The sequence below is a fragment of the Notolepis coatsorum genome, assembly GCF_963971535.1.
Source record: "Notolepis coatsorum genome assembly, chromosome: 12".
Taxonomy (NCBI): Eukaryota; Metazoa; Chordata; class Actinopteri; order Aulopiformes; family Paralepididae; genus Notolepis; species Notolepis coatsorum.
This window is the reverse complement of record NC_140176.1, coordinates 16,009,859-16,027,476: the sequence shown is the minus strand read 5'-3', so window position 1 is coordinate 16,027,476 and position 17,618 is coordinate 16,009,859. Positions and strand designations below refer to the sequence as shown.

The window sequence follows — 17,618 nt, the reverse complement described above, 5'->3', positions numbered from 1 at the left end:
AATATTACCCGTATAAAAGTTAAGGCAGTCAAATCTTATATCAATTATGAATCATTCCATCATTATGATCTCACTCCGAGAGACGCATTTCAGCACCAGCCTCGTGCACTCTGAGGGAGAGAGGCAGAGAGAGACGGAGTAGCATTTGGCCTCTGTAGCCTATTAGACTTGCGAAGATTCCTTATTTCCACTTTCAAAAAGTGTGTTCTCAGGCCAGGGGCAGGATGATGCGCGGGATGACGTTGTTCTCCAGGGTTTCACTCGGTTTACAAGCGTTGCCTTCAGCTCTAGGATAATAATGGTGAGTAATGTTGGTAAAGTTAAAGGAACAAGCCAACATTTTGGGAAATTAGCTTACCGTCTTCTCTGTGCGTTCTGTAGAAAGCTATCTGGCTGCATGTTAGCCTAGCTTAGCACAATGAATGGAAGCGGACAGTGCCAGTTAGCCTAGGCATTGTCCAACTAACACCTCTCCCGAAGGCTAACCGGCCATGTCCGCTTCCATTCATTGTGCTAAGCTAGGCTAACGTGCAGCCAGATAGCTTTCTACTGAACGCACAGAGAGGAAACTGGTATCCATCTTCTTGTCTCTCTCTGGAGAAGACGGTAAGCTAATTTCCCCAAATGTTGGCGTGTTCCTTTAACCCAACAGTTGTCATGCAGGCCCACTGCACGTTTGGAATTAACATTAATGCGCCAGCAAGCAGTGTTGGTGCAGTGCTCACTCGTGGTTGATCGCTGTGTGTATGTCGTCAGGGTGTCTGGTAGATGTTTTCTGCAGGTTATTTGTTTTGTGGACATATTGAGAGAGAGAGAGAGAGAGAGAGAGATAGGGACGAGAGAGATTGAGCTAGAGAGAGAACGGAGAAATGCTTTTCTTAGCATTGACTTATGATTGCAAATGATCATGACTGCACCCGTGGTAACCGCGTAAACAATACATTTTACACCTTTATTTGTCAAAACGTGCAGCAATATCTCACCAATGAAAAGGGACTCTGCATTTAATTGGGACTCGGCTTTTAAATGAAGTTTCACGGTATGTCAGAGAGAAGTGAGGACATTTGGGGGTAAACAAACTTGTTAAATCAACCTTCCTTGGATTATTATTAATTATTAAAAATGAAAACAAACAGATTGACCGGAATGTTGGAAATCCCACTGGTGTCCGTGTTACACCTTGATTCTGACTGGACATGATGACATTGTCCACAGAATGGCTGAGGGAAGGACACAGCGGGCAACATGAGGGGGCAGGACGGACGGCCCCCTCCATCTTCTACATGAGGGAGCAGGACGGCCCGGGGGCCCACCCCCCTCCATCTTCTACATGAGGGAGCAGGACTGACCCCCCTCCATCTTCTACATGAGAAAGCAGGACGGACGGTCTGGGGGCCGACCGCCCTCCATCTTCTCTGTCTCCAGGAGGATTCTTCTGAACACCTCCACTGCTGTCTGTCAACAGGGAACAGGACAGGGTTAACATTGTGATGGAAATCTGACTGATGATGGATGGATGGATGGATGGATGGATGGGTGATGGATGGGTGATGGATAGCCGCCTGCCTCTATGAGGAGCTATGGTAGCTGTGTGTGTGTGTGTGTGTGTGTGTGTGCGTGCGTGTGTCAGAGAGTAAGTACATGACAAACATGTACAAACATGAGACAATTCAAACTGATGTATAAGGAAATGATGTTCACAAGGTACATGGATGAGGAAGGGACTTGATATTCACGGGTGTTTACATTTTTATGTTTTTTTGTTTTGCATATATATATATATTCTTTTTTTCTTTTCTTTTTTATGTTTTAAAATAGTACACTCATTTGAGTAGTGGAAAAGGGGTAGGATTAAATAAGTGTATACTTCTTCCTACTCCTTTTCGAACATGTAGATTGATTTGTGTTTTGCTTTTGTTATTGTTTGTTTGTATTCATTGCATGTTCGAAATAAAGATTTCAAATCAAATCAAAAATCAAAAAGTAACAATAAGAGTGAGGGGATTGGATGAAGCTCTAATTTCCACAAATGCTGACAGGAAGTTGTGAAACTAGAGACTTGGGCCAATAAGAGTGTGTTGTTTTGTCTAGATGTAGAGTCAATGAGGGGGGCGTTTTCTGAATGTCATCCAAAAGAATATTCTTGCAGAAATCTCCATGAAAGGTTATTGATACCAAATCAATATTCATACTAGTGTAAATCACAATCACAATATGGACATTTCCTAAGTGTTACTTAATGTCTCTATTTAAAAAGAAATTTGCCCCGAATGGTCGAAAATGGTTCGGTGAAACACCAAATTTGTGTCATTAACCCTTTGGTAGTGTGGTAGTGAAAGGGTTATTATTATCAAATGCTGCAGTGATCCACTACACATAATGTAGCTTGGGAATATATTTTCATAATAACGTCCCAAGCCCTTATACACACACGCTTAATTTTCTAAATGTTAATGGACGCAATCAGACACATTCAGTGTGAAAGTAATGAAAGTAACTCAAAGTAATCAGATTACATAGTTGTGTGAGTATATTCCAGTGGATTATGTCACAGGCTACAAGCTTACAGTAACCTCCCTAAAGGTGTGTCAGAGGGAAGGGACAGGTGTGATTGGAGGTTTGAGAAAAGAGGGGCGGGGTTTGAGATGGGTCAATTCTGACCGTCACTGTATTGCAGAAACCTTCCCCAAAAGGAAGAAACTATGATATGATGGAAACATTAATATTTTTATATATCTTTAATCACAATCAAAGAGCCAGTGCTGGAGATGCAAACGTCTCTACAGGACAATACACCGCCCTTTTTGCCTTCAAAATAATAAATCCAACTGTTATTAAGTCTATTATTGAGTTCATAATGTTACCTGATTCTCTTTGGCTGAAGACTCCAGAAAGGCAGCGCTCCATGAGTCAGCCAGGACCTTTCCCTGCTCAAAACTAATCACCCTGCAAACAAAAGGGTTTCAATACAACACAATTAGATTTGATTCTTCACTCTTAACCATACCAGTGTCATTTTGATCTCCATTACTAGAGATTGTCCCTGTCTTTAACTAATGTTGTGTTTATAGTAGGGCTGTCAAAATGTATGCTTTAACTCTGGAGATTAATAAAAATTATTTAAAGCGTTAATTTTTTTTTATCTTGATTAATCTATAGAGTGAAAAATGTTCAACGTTCTGAACTTTCAGCAGTATATTTGCTTGTTCTTTTTTTGCATCGACTCATGCACCTTTTTGAAAATCATCCGACATGAAGATGGAACACATTTTTGTTGTTAATATGATTTCTATTACTGGTAGTTCAGACATTATCGTCCTCTAAGCCAATCTGCACTTTAACATAGGCCTGGGTTGTTTTTATTTCTGTTAGCGCCGCGGATATAAGAAAGCGGTCTAGCTGAGTCAATGTTGATGGTTTTGTTGAACATTTGTATTTCACAGGAGAAAAACTGTATTCAAAGAAAGATATTAAAATAGTCTTTGAATATAAATATACTTTCTTTGTGTTGATTTTACATTAATTCCATGATTTTACTCAAGTAAATATCTGTTACAAGCTTCCGTCTTCAGTAGAAAAAAGCGATTTTTAATCTAGATTAATTACAGAATATTGTGAGATTAATTAGTTAATTTTTTTTTATCTATCGACAGCACTAGTTTATAGGTGTATAAAATGTATGTTTTGTTAGATCTCAGGCTACCTTTCACTCTGCCATTGATGTTGAAGTGTTGAAAATATGCTCCATGAAACTTGAAAGTCACTAGGCATAATGTAATTCTCCCTTGTGCAATTGTCTCTAATGTTACTGTATTACTCTACTACAAGCTAACCGGTGAGCACCCGTATGTTAATAACAAGGACACCCAACTGAATAGGAAGTTTAACATGCAGGGCTGGGTGGGCGGCTAAGTGGCGCAGTGGGCAAGGCGCTCGCCACCAACGCAGGAGATGCTGGGTTCGAGCCCAGCTCTCGGCGTTGCTACCGGCTTGGCTGGTCGTTCATACTAACAGTGTTAGAGGGTGGGAAAGCCGGTGGGTGGGGATCGGACGTTGTGGACAGCGACTCCTACAGGTCGGTTGGTGCGCCTGTACAGCAGAATCAGGAAAGTATCTGGGGCAGCGTGAGCCTCCCACGCGTTACTCCTCGCCACTGAGAGATCGCGCTGTACAGGTGAAAAGATGCGACAGCTGCCTCCTCGTGTACCGGAGGGGACACGTGATGCAAGGCTTGGTCCTCACTGCAGCCGACCAGTGGGAGGCATAGTCTAGCAACATTCGAGACAGGGGAGGGGAGAATTGAAGGGAGAAATTGGCGAGGCGAAATTGGAATGGGAGAAACATTTAAAAAAACGGAGAAAAAGTGGATAAAAAATAAAAACATGCAGGGCTGGTAGTAGCGTGTTTGCAAAAGTTAAGCAACTCAATGTTTTACACGAGGCTGAGTTACCTAGCAACGATAAAACAACTTTTTCGTCTCATGGAGTATTTTCCATCCCCTTTCAACATCAATGGCAGTTTGAATGGCATTTAGTAAGGTGGTAAACTGAGATCAGTAAACTGAGACATAGCATGTGTTAAAGACGAGGTCAATCTCCGGGAATAGCGAGAAGTCAAAATTAAACTGGTATGGTCCTTTAAAGCTTTAATGCATCGTAAAATCTTGCATTTTAACCATTAAATTCTATCTGATTTTTTCTAAGGTGTCAATAGGCACATTACTCATTACAGTAACACATTAATTTACTTATATTGTACTTATAGCCTACATTCAGTCTATAGGCTACCAGTATACCACTGTTGTACCACTAATGTTGGCGATTAAAATAAATGTTCAAAAAAGATACGTTTCTTTCAAAAATATCCTTCAATTGTTCAATAATCTTAACAAGTTATTCTTGATTGTATAGTACCACACTTGCAATTTTTCTGGCGTAAAATTTGTTTTATTTAAAAGATACTGAATATGGGCACAAAATGTCACCCCTACAGGCAGCCTTACCCTACCCCTGACACACAGACCCATGGAACACGATGCAAGCTCCATTGGGTCTGAACTCGACACACCAAGATGTAAACAAACAAAATGGCCAATTTGACTTACCATGGTGATGTGTCTCGTCTCTCAAACTCCTGGCGCTGTCATTCCATTAAAGTGTGGTTCTCTGTACTAGTCAACAGTTATCCCCACTAGAAACAAGACTGACCGCCTGTTGCCTTGGTTCTCAGATAAACGGAGAAATCGTCTTTTCGCCACACTTTAATGTGATTACAGCGCTAGGGGTTCATTACGGGATGAGACAAAACACCAATACATCACCTTGGTAACTCAAATTGACTTTATTTATAACTGTATATAATTTTATATTTATATATTGACCATTTTATTAGGCCAATTGTTTACTTCTTGGTGTGCCGCATTCAGAACCAATGGAGGTACTGTAGATTGCGCATCATTCCATGGGTCGGAGGTATCAGGCTAAGGCAGATTAAATTAAAAACGAATGATATTGGTATCCACCTTTTTAAAAACACATATCGGTCTAACCCTACTCCTCCTCCTCCTCCTCCTCCTCCTCCCCTGTCATCTTCTTTCTTATGGAGAGAAAGCTGACCCTATTCCCTCCCTATGGAATAAATGGATAAATATAACTCTTAACCCTGGAGAGAGAGAGAGAGATACCTTTCCATGTGCAAATCTTTCTTGTTTCCTACTAAAGTAACAGGTACTCTGGAGAGAGAGAGAGAGAGAGAGAGAGAGAGAGAGAGGGAGAGAGATTAACTGACCACATTGTGTGAACTGTCAGTATATGACTGATTAGTTACAAGACTCATGGAATAGACTTATGATTATGTTGACAAATCATTTGACAAAGGAATTGAGATGTCTGGGTTTATTAAAAGCCCAATACAGAATTCCTTTACCTTTTAATTTACATGGTTCCTCACTAGGCTCCAATCCAATGGGGCACGTGTTCTAGCCTTCAAAAACCATGGGAAATGTAGTCTAGACCATTTAAAAAAAAAAACTTTTCCCCCCTCCTTTTTCCTCTGTTTTTCTCCCATCCCAATGTTAGTCGTTATGCCAATTCCCAATCCCCTTCCTGGTCGCTGCGCACTTACCCCCTACAGTCGGTCTGGGAGAGTGGAGGCTATCACATGCTTCCTCCGACACATGTGTAGCCAATCAACCGCTTCTTTTCACCTGGCAGCGCGGACTCTCACTGAGACGTGTAACGTGTGGAAGGATCACACTACCCCCCCTTAGATCCTTTCCTCGCTGAGCAGGCGCCCCGACCGAACTGTAGGAGTCGCTGTTTACAGCGACCAGGACCCACCCACCGGCTTTCCCACCCTCTAACACTGCCAATTGTGTTAGTACGACGGCCGGCCAAGCCGGAAGCAACGCCGAGAGCTGGGCTCGAACCCAGCGTCTCCTGCGTTGGTGGCGAGCGCCTTGCCCACTGTGTCACCCGGCCGCCAGTCTAGACCATTTCTAACTTACTCTCAGTGCATGGCAGCACCAATTTGAATATTCATGAGTCTATCCAAGATTTAACAGATATCAGTGCATTAATATACCTTTTGAAACTGTATTACATAATGGTATGGAAACCGCTCTGCCTTCAACCACAAAACGCTACAGAGGGTCGTGAGAAGAGCCCAGAACATTAAGGTTGTGAGCTCCCCTCCACCCAGGATATATACAACGGATGTTGATGTTTATTTATTAGCCGTTACAAATGGCAACAGCTAGTGATGCACGATATATCGGCCGCCGATATAATATCGCCGGTATCGGTCCGATATTAAGATAGGGCAGATATGGGCCGATATAAAAACAAATTATATATAATTTTTTTTTTTACATGTTTAAATAGTTTCAAAATATCTGTCATTTCTGAAAATAAGTTACAAAAGTAAAAAGAAAAATGTGTTTTGGAAAATAGCTCTTTATTTGATTATCATAAAAAAGTGTTTTTTTCTATACAGCGATATCGACATCGGTAAATATCGGTATCGGCCAGAACAGCAATATTAATATCGGTTATCGGTGTTGGCCACAATTTTCACATCGGTGCATCACTAGCAACAGCTACTCTTCCTGGGGTCCACACAAAACAATAAATACAAACAAACATAATTAAAAATAAAAACAACAAACATACGAAACAATATACATAACATAATCAAACATAATTCACCCATCCAACCCAACCCACCTCATTACATTAGCATTATACCAAAATATTACAAAATGACTAATACAATAATAAAATGTTATATATCAAGCATTGTGCCTGTGCCCAAAAAGTAACCTTTTTAAAGCTTTCTTTGCTTGTTGCTCGAGTAATTTCATGGTGTGTCGGCAAACGGTATCGCAGCTTGAAGGCCCGGACCAGCAGACTCAGGGACAGTTTTTTTCCAGCAGGCAGTCAGACTCACAAACAAATACCAGTCGGCTAGTGGCCTATGACCAGTGCTGTTTTATCACCGTCCCTGCTACCGATTTGCACACAAGAATGATTTCCACATAATACTGACGTGCACACACGCTGATCTGCACATATTTGCATACACTACACTTCTACTATAAATAGATGCTATTGTTTTTTTTTGTTATTGCTATGTTAACTTTAAAAAAAATACCTACACTGTTTCTTTTTTTTTATCCACTTTTTCTCCTTATTTTCTATTTTTCTCCCATCCCAATTTCGTATTTGCCAATTCTCCCCTCCCCTGGCTTGAACGTTGCTAGACTATGCCCCCCACTGGTCGGTTGTAGTGAGGATAGAAGCCTTGCATCACGTGTCCCCTCCGGTACACGAGGAGGCATCTTTTCACCAGACAGCGCGGACTCTCAGTGGCGAGGAGTAACGCGTGGGAGGCTCACACTACCCTCGCCACTTCCTGTCTCTGCTGTGCAGGCGTCACCCGACCCAACCGACCTGTAAGTCGCTGTCCACAACGTCCAATCCCCACCCATCGACTTCCACCCGCTGGCTCTGCCAAAATGAGCCAGTATGACGGCCGGCCCAAGTCGAAGGCAATGCTGAGACTGGGATTCGATACCGGAATCTCTTGCATTGGTGACGAGCGCAATCTCCGCTACGCCACCCAGCCGCACTACCTACACTGTTTCTATTGTTTAAGTGTGAGTCGTGGGGCAGCGGAGCCAAGAAACTACAAATGTTTTACTTATTTAGTATAGTATTTTATACTGTAAAAAGGATAGGAATGTGACAAAAATAAACTTGAAACTAATATACCTTTACAAAAAAATTATTTTACACAATATACATTGAAATAAACTTGAAACTGTATATATTATACCTTTTTGAAACAGTGTATAATAATATACTTTTTTGAAACCGTATATTACATAATATACCTTTTTGAAACCATATATTACATAATATACCTTTTTGAACACGTATATTACATAATATACCTTTTTGAAACCATATATTACACAATATACCTTTTTGAAATGCTTACTGCAAGTGTTGGACTTACTTTCCCACCATGTCCAGTAGCTTCTCGTGGATCACTTTGATGACTTCAAAACTACAACAGGGACGAGGGCACAAGACGAGAAGACAGGTTTGTCTTGATGAAAGTACAATAACTGGGGGGTGGGAGGGGGACGATGACCAGGTAGTGAGATGGCACGTATCATAAGACCTTTATTGGCCCCAAGGGGAAATTGACCTGTCAAACCCTGCCCCCTCTTTTTACATTTTTTTACAAAAACTCCTAACTCCATATATATATTTCTTTTTCAAATGATCAACTCAGTAGATCATCCTCCATGTGTGTGTGGTTTTACAAAGTCTACACAATGGGAAAGCATTAAACCAATCATCTGTCTAAATCTCGTAACTCTATTCGCCCTCAAATCTGTGTTCGTTTTTTTCATCTGCTGAAAAGTTGGGTTTTTAGAGTTATGAGGTTTTGTCCCGCCAGCAGCGATATATTGAAGAGCTTTATTTGTAGATGGAAAATGTATCGTCTACAAAGTTAACAATACTGACGTAAACAAACCTTTCACAGCCACAACATGTTGCGATCACTGATTGGGCCTTTTGAAAAAAGGGGAATTCCACTTTGGGTTTCTATTGTATTTATAGAGTAAGTAAGTAAGACAGAGTAAAAAGATACCTGGCGAGAGAGTGGGAAGCCAATGGAGAGATGATCTAGGTTTTTAGCCGTACCCACCCCTCCCCACAGCTAATTCAATAACAACTTACCAGGCTGCCAGCTCGGAAGTGTTCACCAATTACCATGACGACTCACTACCAGTCATGTGTATGAAATGGACTCGTAACGGGCTCTCGTGGCCAGAAATCACCTGCTAGCTAGGAGAGCTCTTTAGCATGTTTGATTGATTAGACGATTGGACGAAGAAGAAAGATAAGAGACTTGACCCGCCTCCGATTATGGGAAGGCTGTTTAATCAATGAACAGCTGACTAATCTAGAATCTAAACATCTGCACTTAAGAGAAGAAATGAAACTCACTCACGGTAGACTTTAAGTCAGTGAGTCCATGTTATGGACAACAACAAAATAAATGTGCATATTGCAGCTTTAACTTGGGTCCAGTTCCAATATTTATAGGTCGTCATCCCAGGGGGCCGATACCGAATAAGCCATTTGGCTTTAATCCTTGGATGAAAAATACATAACCATATAGATTTATTTATTTATTTTACATGTGTGAATGTCTGTTTAAATATATTTTTTAACGGTCTAATAAATTAAATCAATCAATCAATCAATCAATCAATTTGTACTATTGTGATGTCACAATACCCTCTGTAGGCAGTTAGCATCGGCCATTTTGACAAGTCCCTCTTGAATTAAATTACATTTGGGAGGGAACCAACCTTTTGTATGAGTTGACAGAGTAGATCAAGATGTAACCGTTGATGTCTATGGAGTAACTCTGTGGAAAGATAGAGTACTCATCCTGTAATGAACGAACACACACACACACACACACACACACACACACACACACACACACACACACACACACACACACACACACACACACACACACACACACACACACACACACACACACACACACACACACACACACACACACACACACACACACACACACACACACACACACACACACACACACACACACACACACACACACACACACACACACACACACACACACACACACACACACACACACACACACACACACACACACACACACACACACACACACACACACAACTTAATTTGTGTAGCTGACAGGTTGGTGTTTTTTTGGAAGTCAAATAGTACCAAATTAACATTTTTTTTATGAGGTTGTTACTTTCAAACATTTGGGAAAACAATGTTCATGTAAATGTAAATTTCATGTCTTTACATGCATATTAATATTCCGATATTATTCAGAACACTTGAGAATTCCATCTTTGAGTTGGTGCATGTAAATACCATATACTGTTTGTTGCCGTGATAGACATATTCTAACTATGACCAAATGCCCATCATGAGCCAGAAAACAGAGGCATGGATCAATCAATCAATCAAATTTATTTATATAGCACATTTAGACATGACACTTGTCAACCAAAGTGCTTCACATAGCTAAGAACAAAGACAAGTATAGAATAAAAAGAGTTAAAAAAAAGAAACAACGGATAGACAAGGAAACAAAACAACACGTCAACAAGCAAGGCAAGAGTCAAAGTGAGTCAGCCATAGGTGGATTTTGAGTTTCGATTTAAAAGACTCGATGGAGGGGGCAGATTTAATGGACATGGGGATGCTGTTCCAGAGGTCAGGGGCTGCGACCGCAAAAGCACACCTATTGAAAGTAAACTTGGGGTCAAAGAGCACGCCCAGGTTTTTACAAAGGGCTGGACTAGGGCAGACAGGTTACCCAGGCTGATGGCGATGACACTGGTTTGGTTTGGGGGGCCAAAAAGGAGGATTTCACATTTTGACTGGTTAAGCTGTAGGAAATTGTGTGCCATCCAGCATTTGATGTCGTCTAGGCAGGAACGAAGACTGTCGAGATTGTTTATATTGTTGGGTTTCATGGGGAGATAGACCTGAGTGTCATCGGCATAAATGGAAAGAGATGTTGTGTTTTAGATGTTGTGTTTTTTAATGATCAGACCAAGGGGCAGCATGTATAGGGAGAATAGGATAGGGCCAAGGATGGAGCCTTGTGGAACCCCGCAAGAGAGGGAGGCGGAGGGGGAGGAGCAGTTTACGATATTAACGGAAAAGCTTCCATCACTGAGGTAGAAGGTGAACCATGATAGGGCTGTGCCACTGACACCAACAGGATGCCATGGAAACACTTTATCCTGTTCATTGTCATTTATGTATTTATATTTTATTTGCGTCTTACGTCATAAATTGAAAACAAGTAGCATTTGACTAAGAAACTATGTATAGACTCATACAAACAGACTCCCTCTCAATCATCACTTATGTATCCCCTCCCTACTTGCCATTTCCCCATCCTATCCCTCCCTTATCCTGATTGGATAATAAACACTTTAGTGGGCACTGGCAGTCCGTAGTTCTCTGCCGTTTTCAAAAAGAAAATGGTGGCTTGTTTGCTTGTACATTTTTCTACCTGAAGTTGAACCTAAAATATGCTTCTGACAAAAATGTTTGCGGTTTGTTTGGTATAATATTGCTGGATCCTGAGTCATATTTGATCGGCAATGCCTAGTTTGATCTGATAGTTTGTTTGATGGTACAGTTTGATGGTACAGTGTTTCTTATGGTAAGTGCCACATTGTTTTGGTGCTGCTCTAGTGACATCTAGTGGCTGAAATTACTTTAATAAAAACATTTTAGTATGCCTTTAAGAATGGATTGGGATTGTTCTCACCTGACCGGCTGTGTCAACCAACTGTAGGTGGTACTCCTGGCCGTCCACTGTTATTGTCTTGGTGAACGCTGAGAGAGAGAGAGAGAGAGATACAGAGAGAGAGATACATAGAGAGAGAGAGAGATACAGAGAGAGATACATAGAGAGAGAGAAAGAGACAGTAAATAGTAAATCATGCTACCAGTCAATCTATAGAACAATGGACCTCATTCTCGAACGGACTTACGAGAAAGCTACCAACTAATTTCTTTGTAACTCGATTTACAAACTTTTTTGGCATTCTCGAACGACTTATTTTCGTAAATTTGTTCTTAGCTACAAACAGGATTTATGAACTTGAAAAGGCAGTCATAAGTCGGACAGACTGGTGTGTGTCCGTGTTTTTACCGGCTTAATTTGGGAGAAATCCTTGGCGATTGTGTTCACTTCGATTCTACAGACATCCTTGGAATTAAATAATTATAATAATAATAAATACGACAATATTTGTGTATCATTAACAATTACATTTTACATTTAGTCTGTAGTGAATGAGCACACACATTTGACATACTTTATTGAATCCGCAGATTGAATCACATTGGATTCAAATGAGATAAAAGGTTCCAGATGATTTCTGAACACCTGTGGACACAAAAGGCATCTTCTCTGCCACACTGCCAGGCGACCCATTACAGCAGAGCTAGAACTGAACCTAGCAAGCCGTTTGGCGCTTCTCCTCGACAGGCCTGCAATCCTCAGGCCACTAGCAGCAAGTATATGAACATGCCAGAGACTGCCAAATATCAAAATCATCAGCCTACTATAGACATGTTCGCGGTTTATTACAAACATACCGTGTTCGAGAGCCAATCAACAATACCAACTGAGTCACGTGACTAAGTCGCCTCGGTCGGACCTGCACGAGCTGCTGTGCCAAAATAAGTACAATGGGGCTCTATGGAGAAACCATGGCACTCCCCTGACTAAAAGTAGTTTCAAATGAAAACGGCTGGATGTCATTTTGCCAAATCAGCATGCGAGTGTGAGTCTTTCACCTTTTACATATCTAGCTTTGGTATGGATTAGGGATGTCCGATATTATCGGCCTACGGATATTATCGGCATTAAAATGTGATATCGGAAAATATCTGTATCGTTTTTTTTTTTTTTTTTACATTTCTATAACCTTTATTTACCCAGGCAAGCAAGTAAGAACAAATTCTGATTTTATTTATTGTCAAAAGTATGCATAATGTTGTGTTAATTCCACAACAAGAGATATGTAATGTTAATTACCTGAAATTATTAAATGTTTTGGGGGGGGGGGGGGGGGGGGGGGACCCTGCATATATCGGTATCGGTTGATATCGGTATCGGAAATTAAGAGTTGGACAATATCGGTATATCGGTATCAGTAAAAAAGACAATATCGAGCATCCCTAGTATGGATTGATTGTTTAGATTGCTAGCATGGCTAAAAGATGCAAATACATTGTAGTCTTCCCCAGTTGTTCTGACCAGGATTACGTTCCTTTCTGCTTCTGGTCTGCGCAGTACGCATATTTGTCATGACGTCGTCGGCGAACAGGTCTATTAGCCAAGGCCTCTGACTTCTGTGGCCAAGGGCCGATACTTAGCCTGTCTAAGAAGACTTGTTCCATATAAAAAGGTAGAATGCACAGCCTATCTCAAAGAGAAGCACCTCTTTGTGATGCTCATTGACAAACATGACACCTGGGGTATGTGGAATATTGAAAACAACACAACAAGTTACATCGAAGCGATCAGGAATGTTTATACCCGCATACATTTCTTGGTAGCACCTCTCCCGACAGCTGTAGTGACCAAATCCACAATACGATCATGTGTAGCACTATACAGGCCTTTACATGTAGTACAGCCATTCACAACATGTGCAACAGATTCTGGATGTTGATATGAATCATGCAAGATATGTAGTGTAATGTCATCACGGTTAAAAAGGGTAGCCCACCCAAAATATGTTAAACATTTTTGGTAGAATGTAGACTGTTTTCTTACACTTAGCCGTCGTGATTTCTGGAAAGAGACATGCTTTTGAGTTCTTCAAATGTAATTATTTTGGTGCTTTGAGCCACAAACCAAGTGCTTCAGCTCCTCCATTGTATTGGAGTGACGGCATACATCTCTATGGCAGATGTCTCTACGGCAGATGTCTCTATGGCAGATATCTCTACGGCAGATATCTCCAAAACTTGGCAAATCACATTGAAACTATCTGTTATTTTGGGTGAACTTCCCCTTTAACTACCACACTACATTGGTAGTGAAAGGGTTAACCTTCTGTAGTGTGGTCGTGAAAGGGTTAACCCTTTGGTAGTGTGGTAGTGAAAGGGTTAAGCATGTTGATGAGATGAGTTAGTCTCGTGGCAGTGTAGATCCACTCCACATTTGGAACCCCAAGCCCTTCCCTGCTTAAAGAAAAATATCTTGAGTGCATGCACGCATAGTGACACACACACACACACACACACACAAGCGAGAGAGAGGGAGACTTACTGTTCTCAATGGTGGGGTCATAGGAGTCAACAAACTGCCCCTCCACAAACTGAATGGTCAGGGAAGACTTCCCTATAGAGAGGAATCAAGCACATCTCTACATGGTTGGAACCAGAAAACATACTAGGCCTGTAGGCTTATTGTAGGAGAGGCCGGGGCTAGTTGTCACACTTTTAACTCACAGGTGTTAGGGCTGTCCGATATACTGATAACTAGACTGAATCTAAAAGCGCACACTCTTACTTTTTCAAAAATGATTGTAAACAAAAATAATGACCAGTTCAACACACCTTGGCAACTTGTGACAACTTTCCCCATGGCGGGGCATATTGTCAAAATACTATAAACTCTGCCGCTTATATAAATAAAATTAATAATTAACACTTTTTAAACAATCCATTTAAAACAAACCAGTTGCATAATTTGTGTTCAGAAAAGGTTACTTGGTGTCAGTCTTTTCAGGCAACTATTGCATTGATGTGTGCCCCATTAATAAATTATAAAGAATAGGGGGGGAGGGGCTGAAGTTATTGCAGTGAAATTAATGTTACGACTGCTCATTTGTTCACTATACAAAACTGCTGTTTATTTTTTATTTATATTGTTTTAATCCCAGATTATATACCACCATAATATACATGGTGGCCAGTTTCTGGTGAATACTACTTTAAATACACAAATAAATCATATGAATTGTCTTGTAATATTATTCAATTGAAACATTTCCATTCATGCTATTGGGGTTCATATGTGACAACAACATGCCCTGAAATCAATGTGGCAACTTGCCCTGACCGGATATCCATCACAAATGCCCTTACCCTGGGCTCATAGCTTGAAGTAAACATTCAAATGAAATGATCAGAGTATAGCTTACCTTTCTCTGTGTGGGGCCATGTTTATTTTATGTGGTTCTTTTATAGCCAAACACATAGAAAAGAAATACTGCAAAGTCTGTTCTAACCAACTCAGGTAATAATAAAATAATCTAATAATAATGCAGGACTTTTTAGAAGTCTTTATTCGGCTTTCGGCATGCAACGACACACTTGCGATGGGTGGCACACACACACACATGCATTGCTTTTGGGTCACCGATGCGATTGAGTCTCTGCGCTTGACCAACCCCGTCGTCCTCCCCCCCCCCCCCCCCCCCCCCAAGGGCAGCCGGGAGCAGATAAGGTAACCTCTTATCAAGAGGGCAAACGTTTGTATAATTGCTCCAAAACCTTTAGTTCCAGAGTTAGAGCTACTACAGTATATCAGCTGTATTGGTGTCTTGATTGTTGCCGCCACAGCCGTTGCCATGACGCTACCCTGATGTAACGGGGGCAGCATCAGGACCATTCAGGACTAGATGCCCATGCTGTCGGCCTGACTCAGCTGCCTGCCGATATAGCCTCCTTGTGGTTCAAATAGTACTTATGTAGATATTAAAAAGCTGAGTTCTTTCTATTGATATTTACGAGCTGGCTGAACATCGATTGAGACACAGGAGACAGGGTAGATTCAAGTTGGTTAATCGCCAACTGGGGTTTACTTTCTGAAGCATGGGTACAGAGATAATACTTGCTGGGACCCGCATCGAGCCTCACGCCTCACCGCGGAACAAGGTTCCATCAACACAAACAGACACTATATGCAGTTTTGTGTGTCATCTGACACTTGGTTGGGGATGGCTTCAGTGGCTGCTTTAGCCTGGCCGAAGGTCTCAGTTCCCAAAACTAAGGCTAGTGCTAGGTCAAGCGGTATTAATTTATCGAGACTTACTGTCTCCATGGTGTGAGAGAGAGAATGTGGCTGAATATGATGCCATGCTCAGCTGGCCTGCCCAAACTAGGCAGAAGGTACCAGGCACAGCTCGCTTAGGTCAATGTATTTTGACAACTAGTGTGGAGAGACTGACTCGGGAGAGTGGAACAGAGGGAGTGGGAATGTACTTTTTGACTATGTGCCATCACTTATTAGTACTCATTCATCATACCTTTGATACAAGCCCATCTGAGGTTTCTCTCCTCTATGCCGCCTGTGGTGCTTTTTTCCCCTCATGCTAGGTTTTTAGTGAGTCATTCCTTATCTTCATTTGGGGAAAGTCTGGGAGTGTTGCATATTTGGATTTGATGGTGTTTGGATCCCTTTGTGATGTTTCTTCTTGACTTGTACAGCCCATGGGCGGGGGCTATTCCATGTGATCTCGGGCTATTCAAATACATTTGGTTTGATTTGATTTACGATACAATTATGCAAATATCGTAATGTCGGTATGTAATTTCCAAACCCATAATGTGTTGGTGACACCACGTCTTCTTACATCAATCAGTCAACACAACATAATCCATTCAGTGTGCCATTTTAAACTATTTGTTACAAACAATGTTGCCTAATCGTTTCCAAAAGAGTAGGATGATGGCGACTTTCACATGACGACGTGGGTAGTTTTCTGAAATAAGGCATAAATCAAATGCGACTGTTCGGTTACATTTAGCTACTATGGAGCCACACTCACCCACGGATCTATATCCTAGCACGGCTATTTTCCGAGATTTCGGCGGACTAGGCATGATCTCTTTCTCCTGGCATCCAAAACCAAAACAGCCCAGCAAGCAGCATCAATGTTCCTGCATCACTGGCATCACTCCCCACACACCGAAACCTGTTACGATATTCACCGAGCTACATTTTGATTGGTCAAATCAAGGCTAACGGGGAGGGTCTTCGGGGGCATTCCCGTGTTACGGTTGGGTGAAGAATTGTTCACTCAAAAGCGCCGCTTATTGGTCTAATGGCGTCGTTAGAGACGTCAATCATCAAACGCGTCCGCCAATGAGGAAGAGAGAGAAAGACACTGAAATCAGCCATTCAGAAAGTCAAGCTAAGTCATTTGTAAATCTGGTATGTCAAACATTTCTAGATGTAGCAGTACTGTCTATCTGTATGTCATGTATGTTATGATGAATTGAAAATGGGGGACCCTGATGTAAACAAGACGAAAGTCTTTCTCTGGTCTGCAATGCATCCCCGTAACAATTGTATGTATTGAGCCGTACTGTACTGTACCCATTCTGCAATCTGTTAATAAAGTTTTCAATCAACCAATCAATCAAGCTAAGTTTTAATATAGGGAGTTTACTGGGAAATACAGCTATATAATATACAGTCAGTCAATACTGTATTTGAAAGAAACCGGATTAATAGATAGGATTTAATACCCCCCC

The 17,618-nt window shown here is 41.3% G+C and overlaps 1 protein-coding gene across 1 annotated transcript; it reads right to left on the bottom strand.

The window, feature by feature from the left end:
• Nucleotides 1–916: 916 nt before the first annotated feature.
• On the bottom strand, nucleotides 917–17,044 carry LOC311238281 (GTP-binding protein Rheb-like). The gene is made up of 8 exons (XM_084326305.1): nucleotides 16,910–17,044; nucleotides 14,404–14,475; nucleotides 11,884–11,951; nucleotides 9,890–9,972; nucleotides 8,518–8,568; nucleotides 5,684–5,731; nucleotides 2,865–2,946; nucleotides 917–1,455 (listed from the first exon to the last, which is right to left on the bottom strand). Exons 1-8 carry the CDS (start codon nucleotides 16,962–16,964, stop codon nucleotides 1,363–1,365), a joined length of 552 nt encoding a protein of 183 aa, XP_084182431.1. The 5' UTR covers nucleotides 16,965–17,044; the 3' UTR covers nucleotides 917–1,362.
• Nucleotides 17,045–17,618: the final 574 nt, after the last annotated feature.

Bases quoted from the DNA above. Each gene is read 5' to 3' on its own strand.
- LOC311238281 (XM_084326305.1), bottom strand. From the start codon at position 16,964: ATGCCTAGTCCGCCGAAATCTCGGAAAATAGCCGTGCTAGGATATAGA. The intron at 14,476-16,909 runs GTGAGTGTGGCT...TCCTCTCTATAG, and splicing joins GCTAGGATATAGATCCGTGG to GGAAGTCTTCCCTGACCATT. The intron at 9,973-11,883 runs GTGAGAACAATC...CGTTCATTACAG, and splicing joins TGGTTGACACAGCCGGTCAG to GATGAGTACTCTATCTTTCC.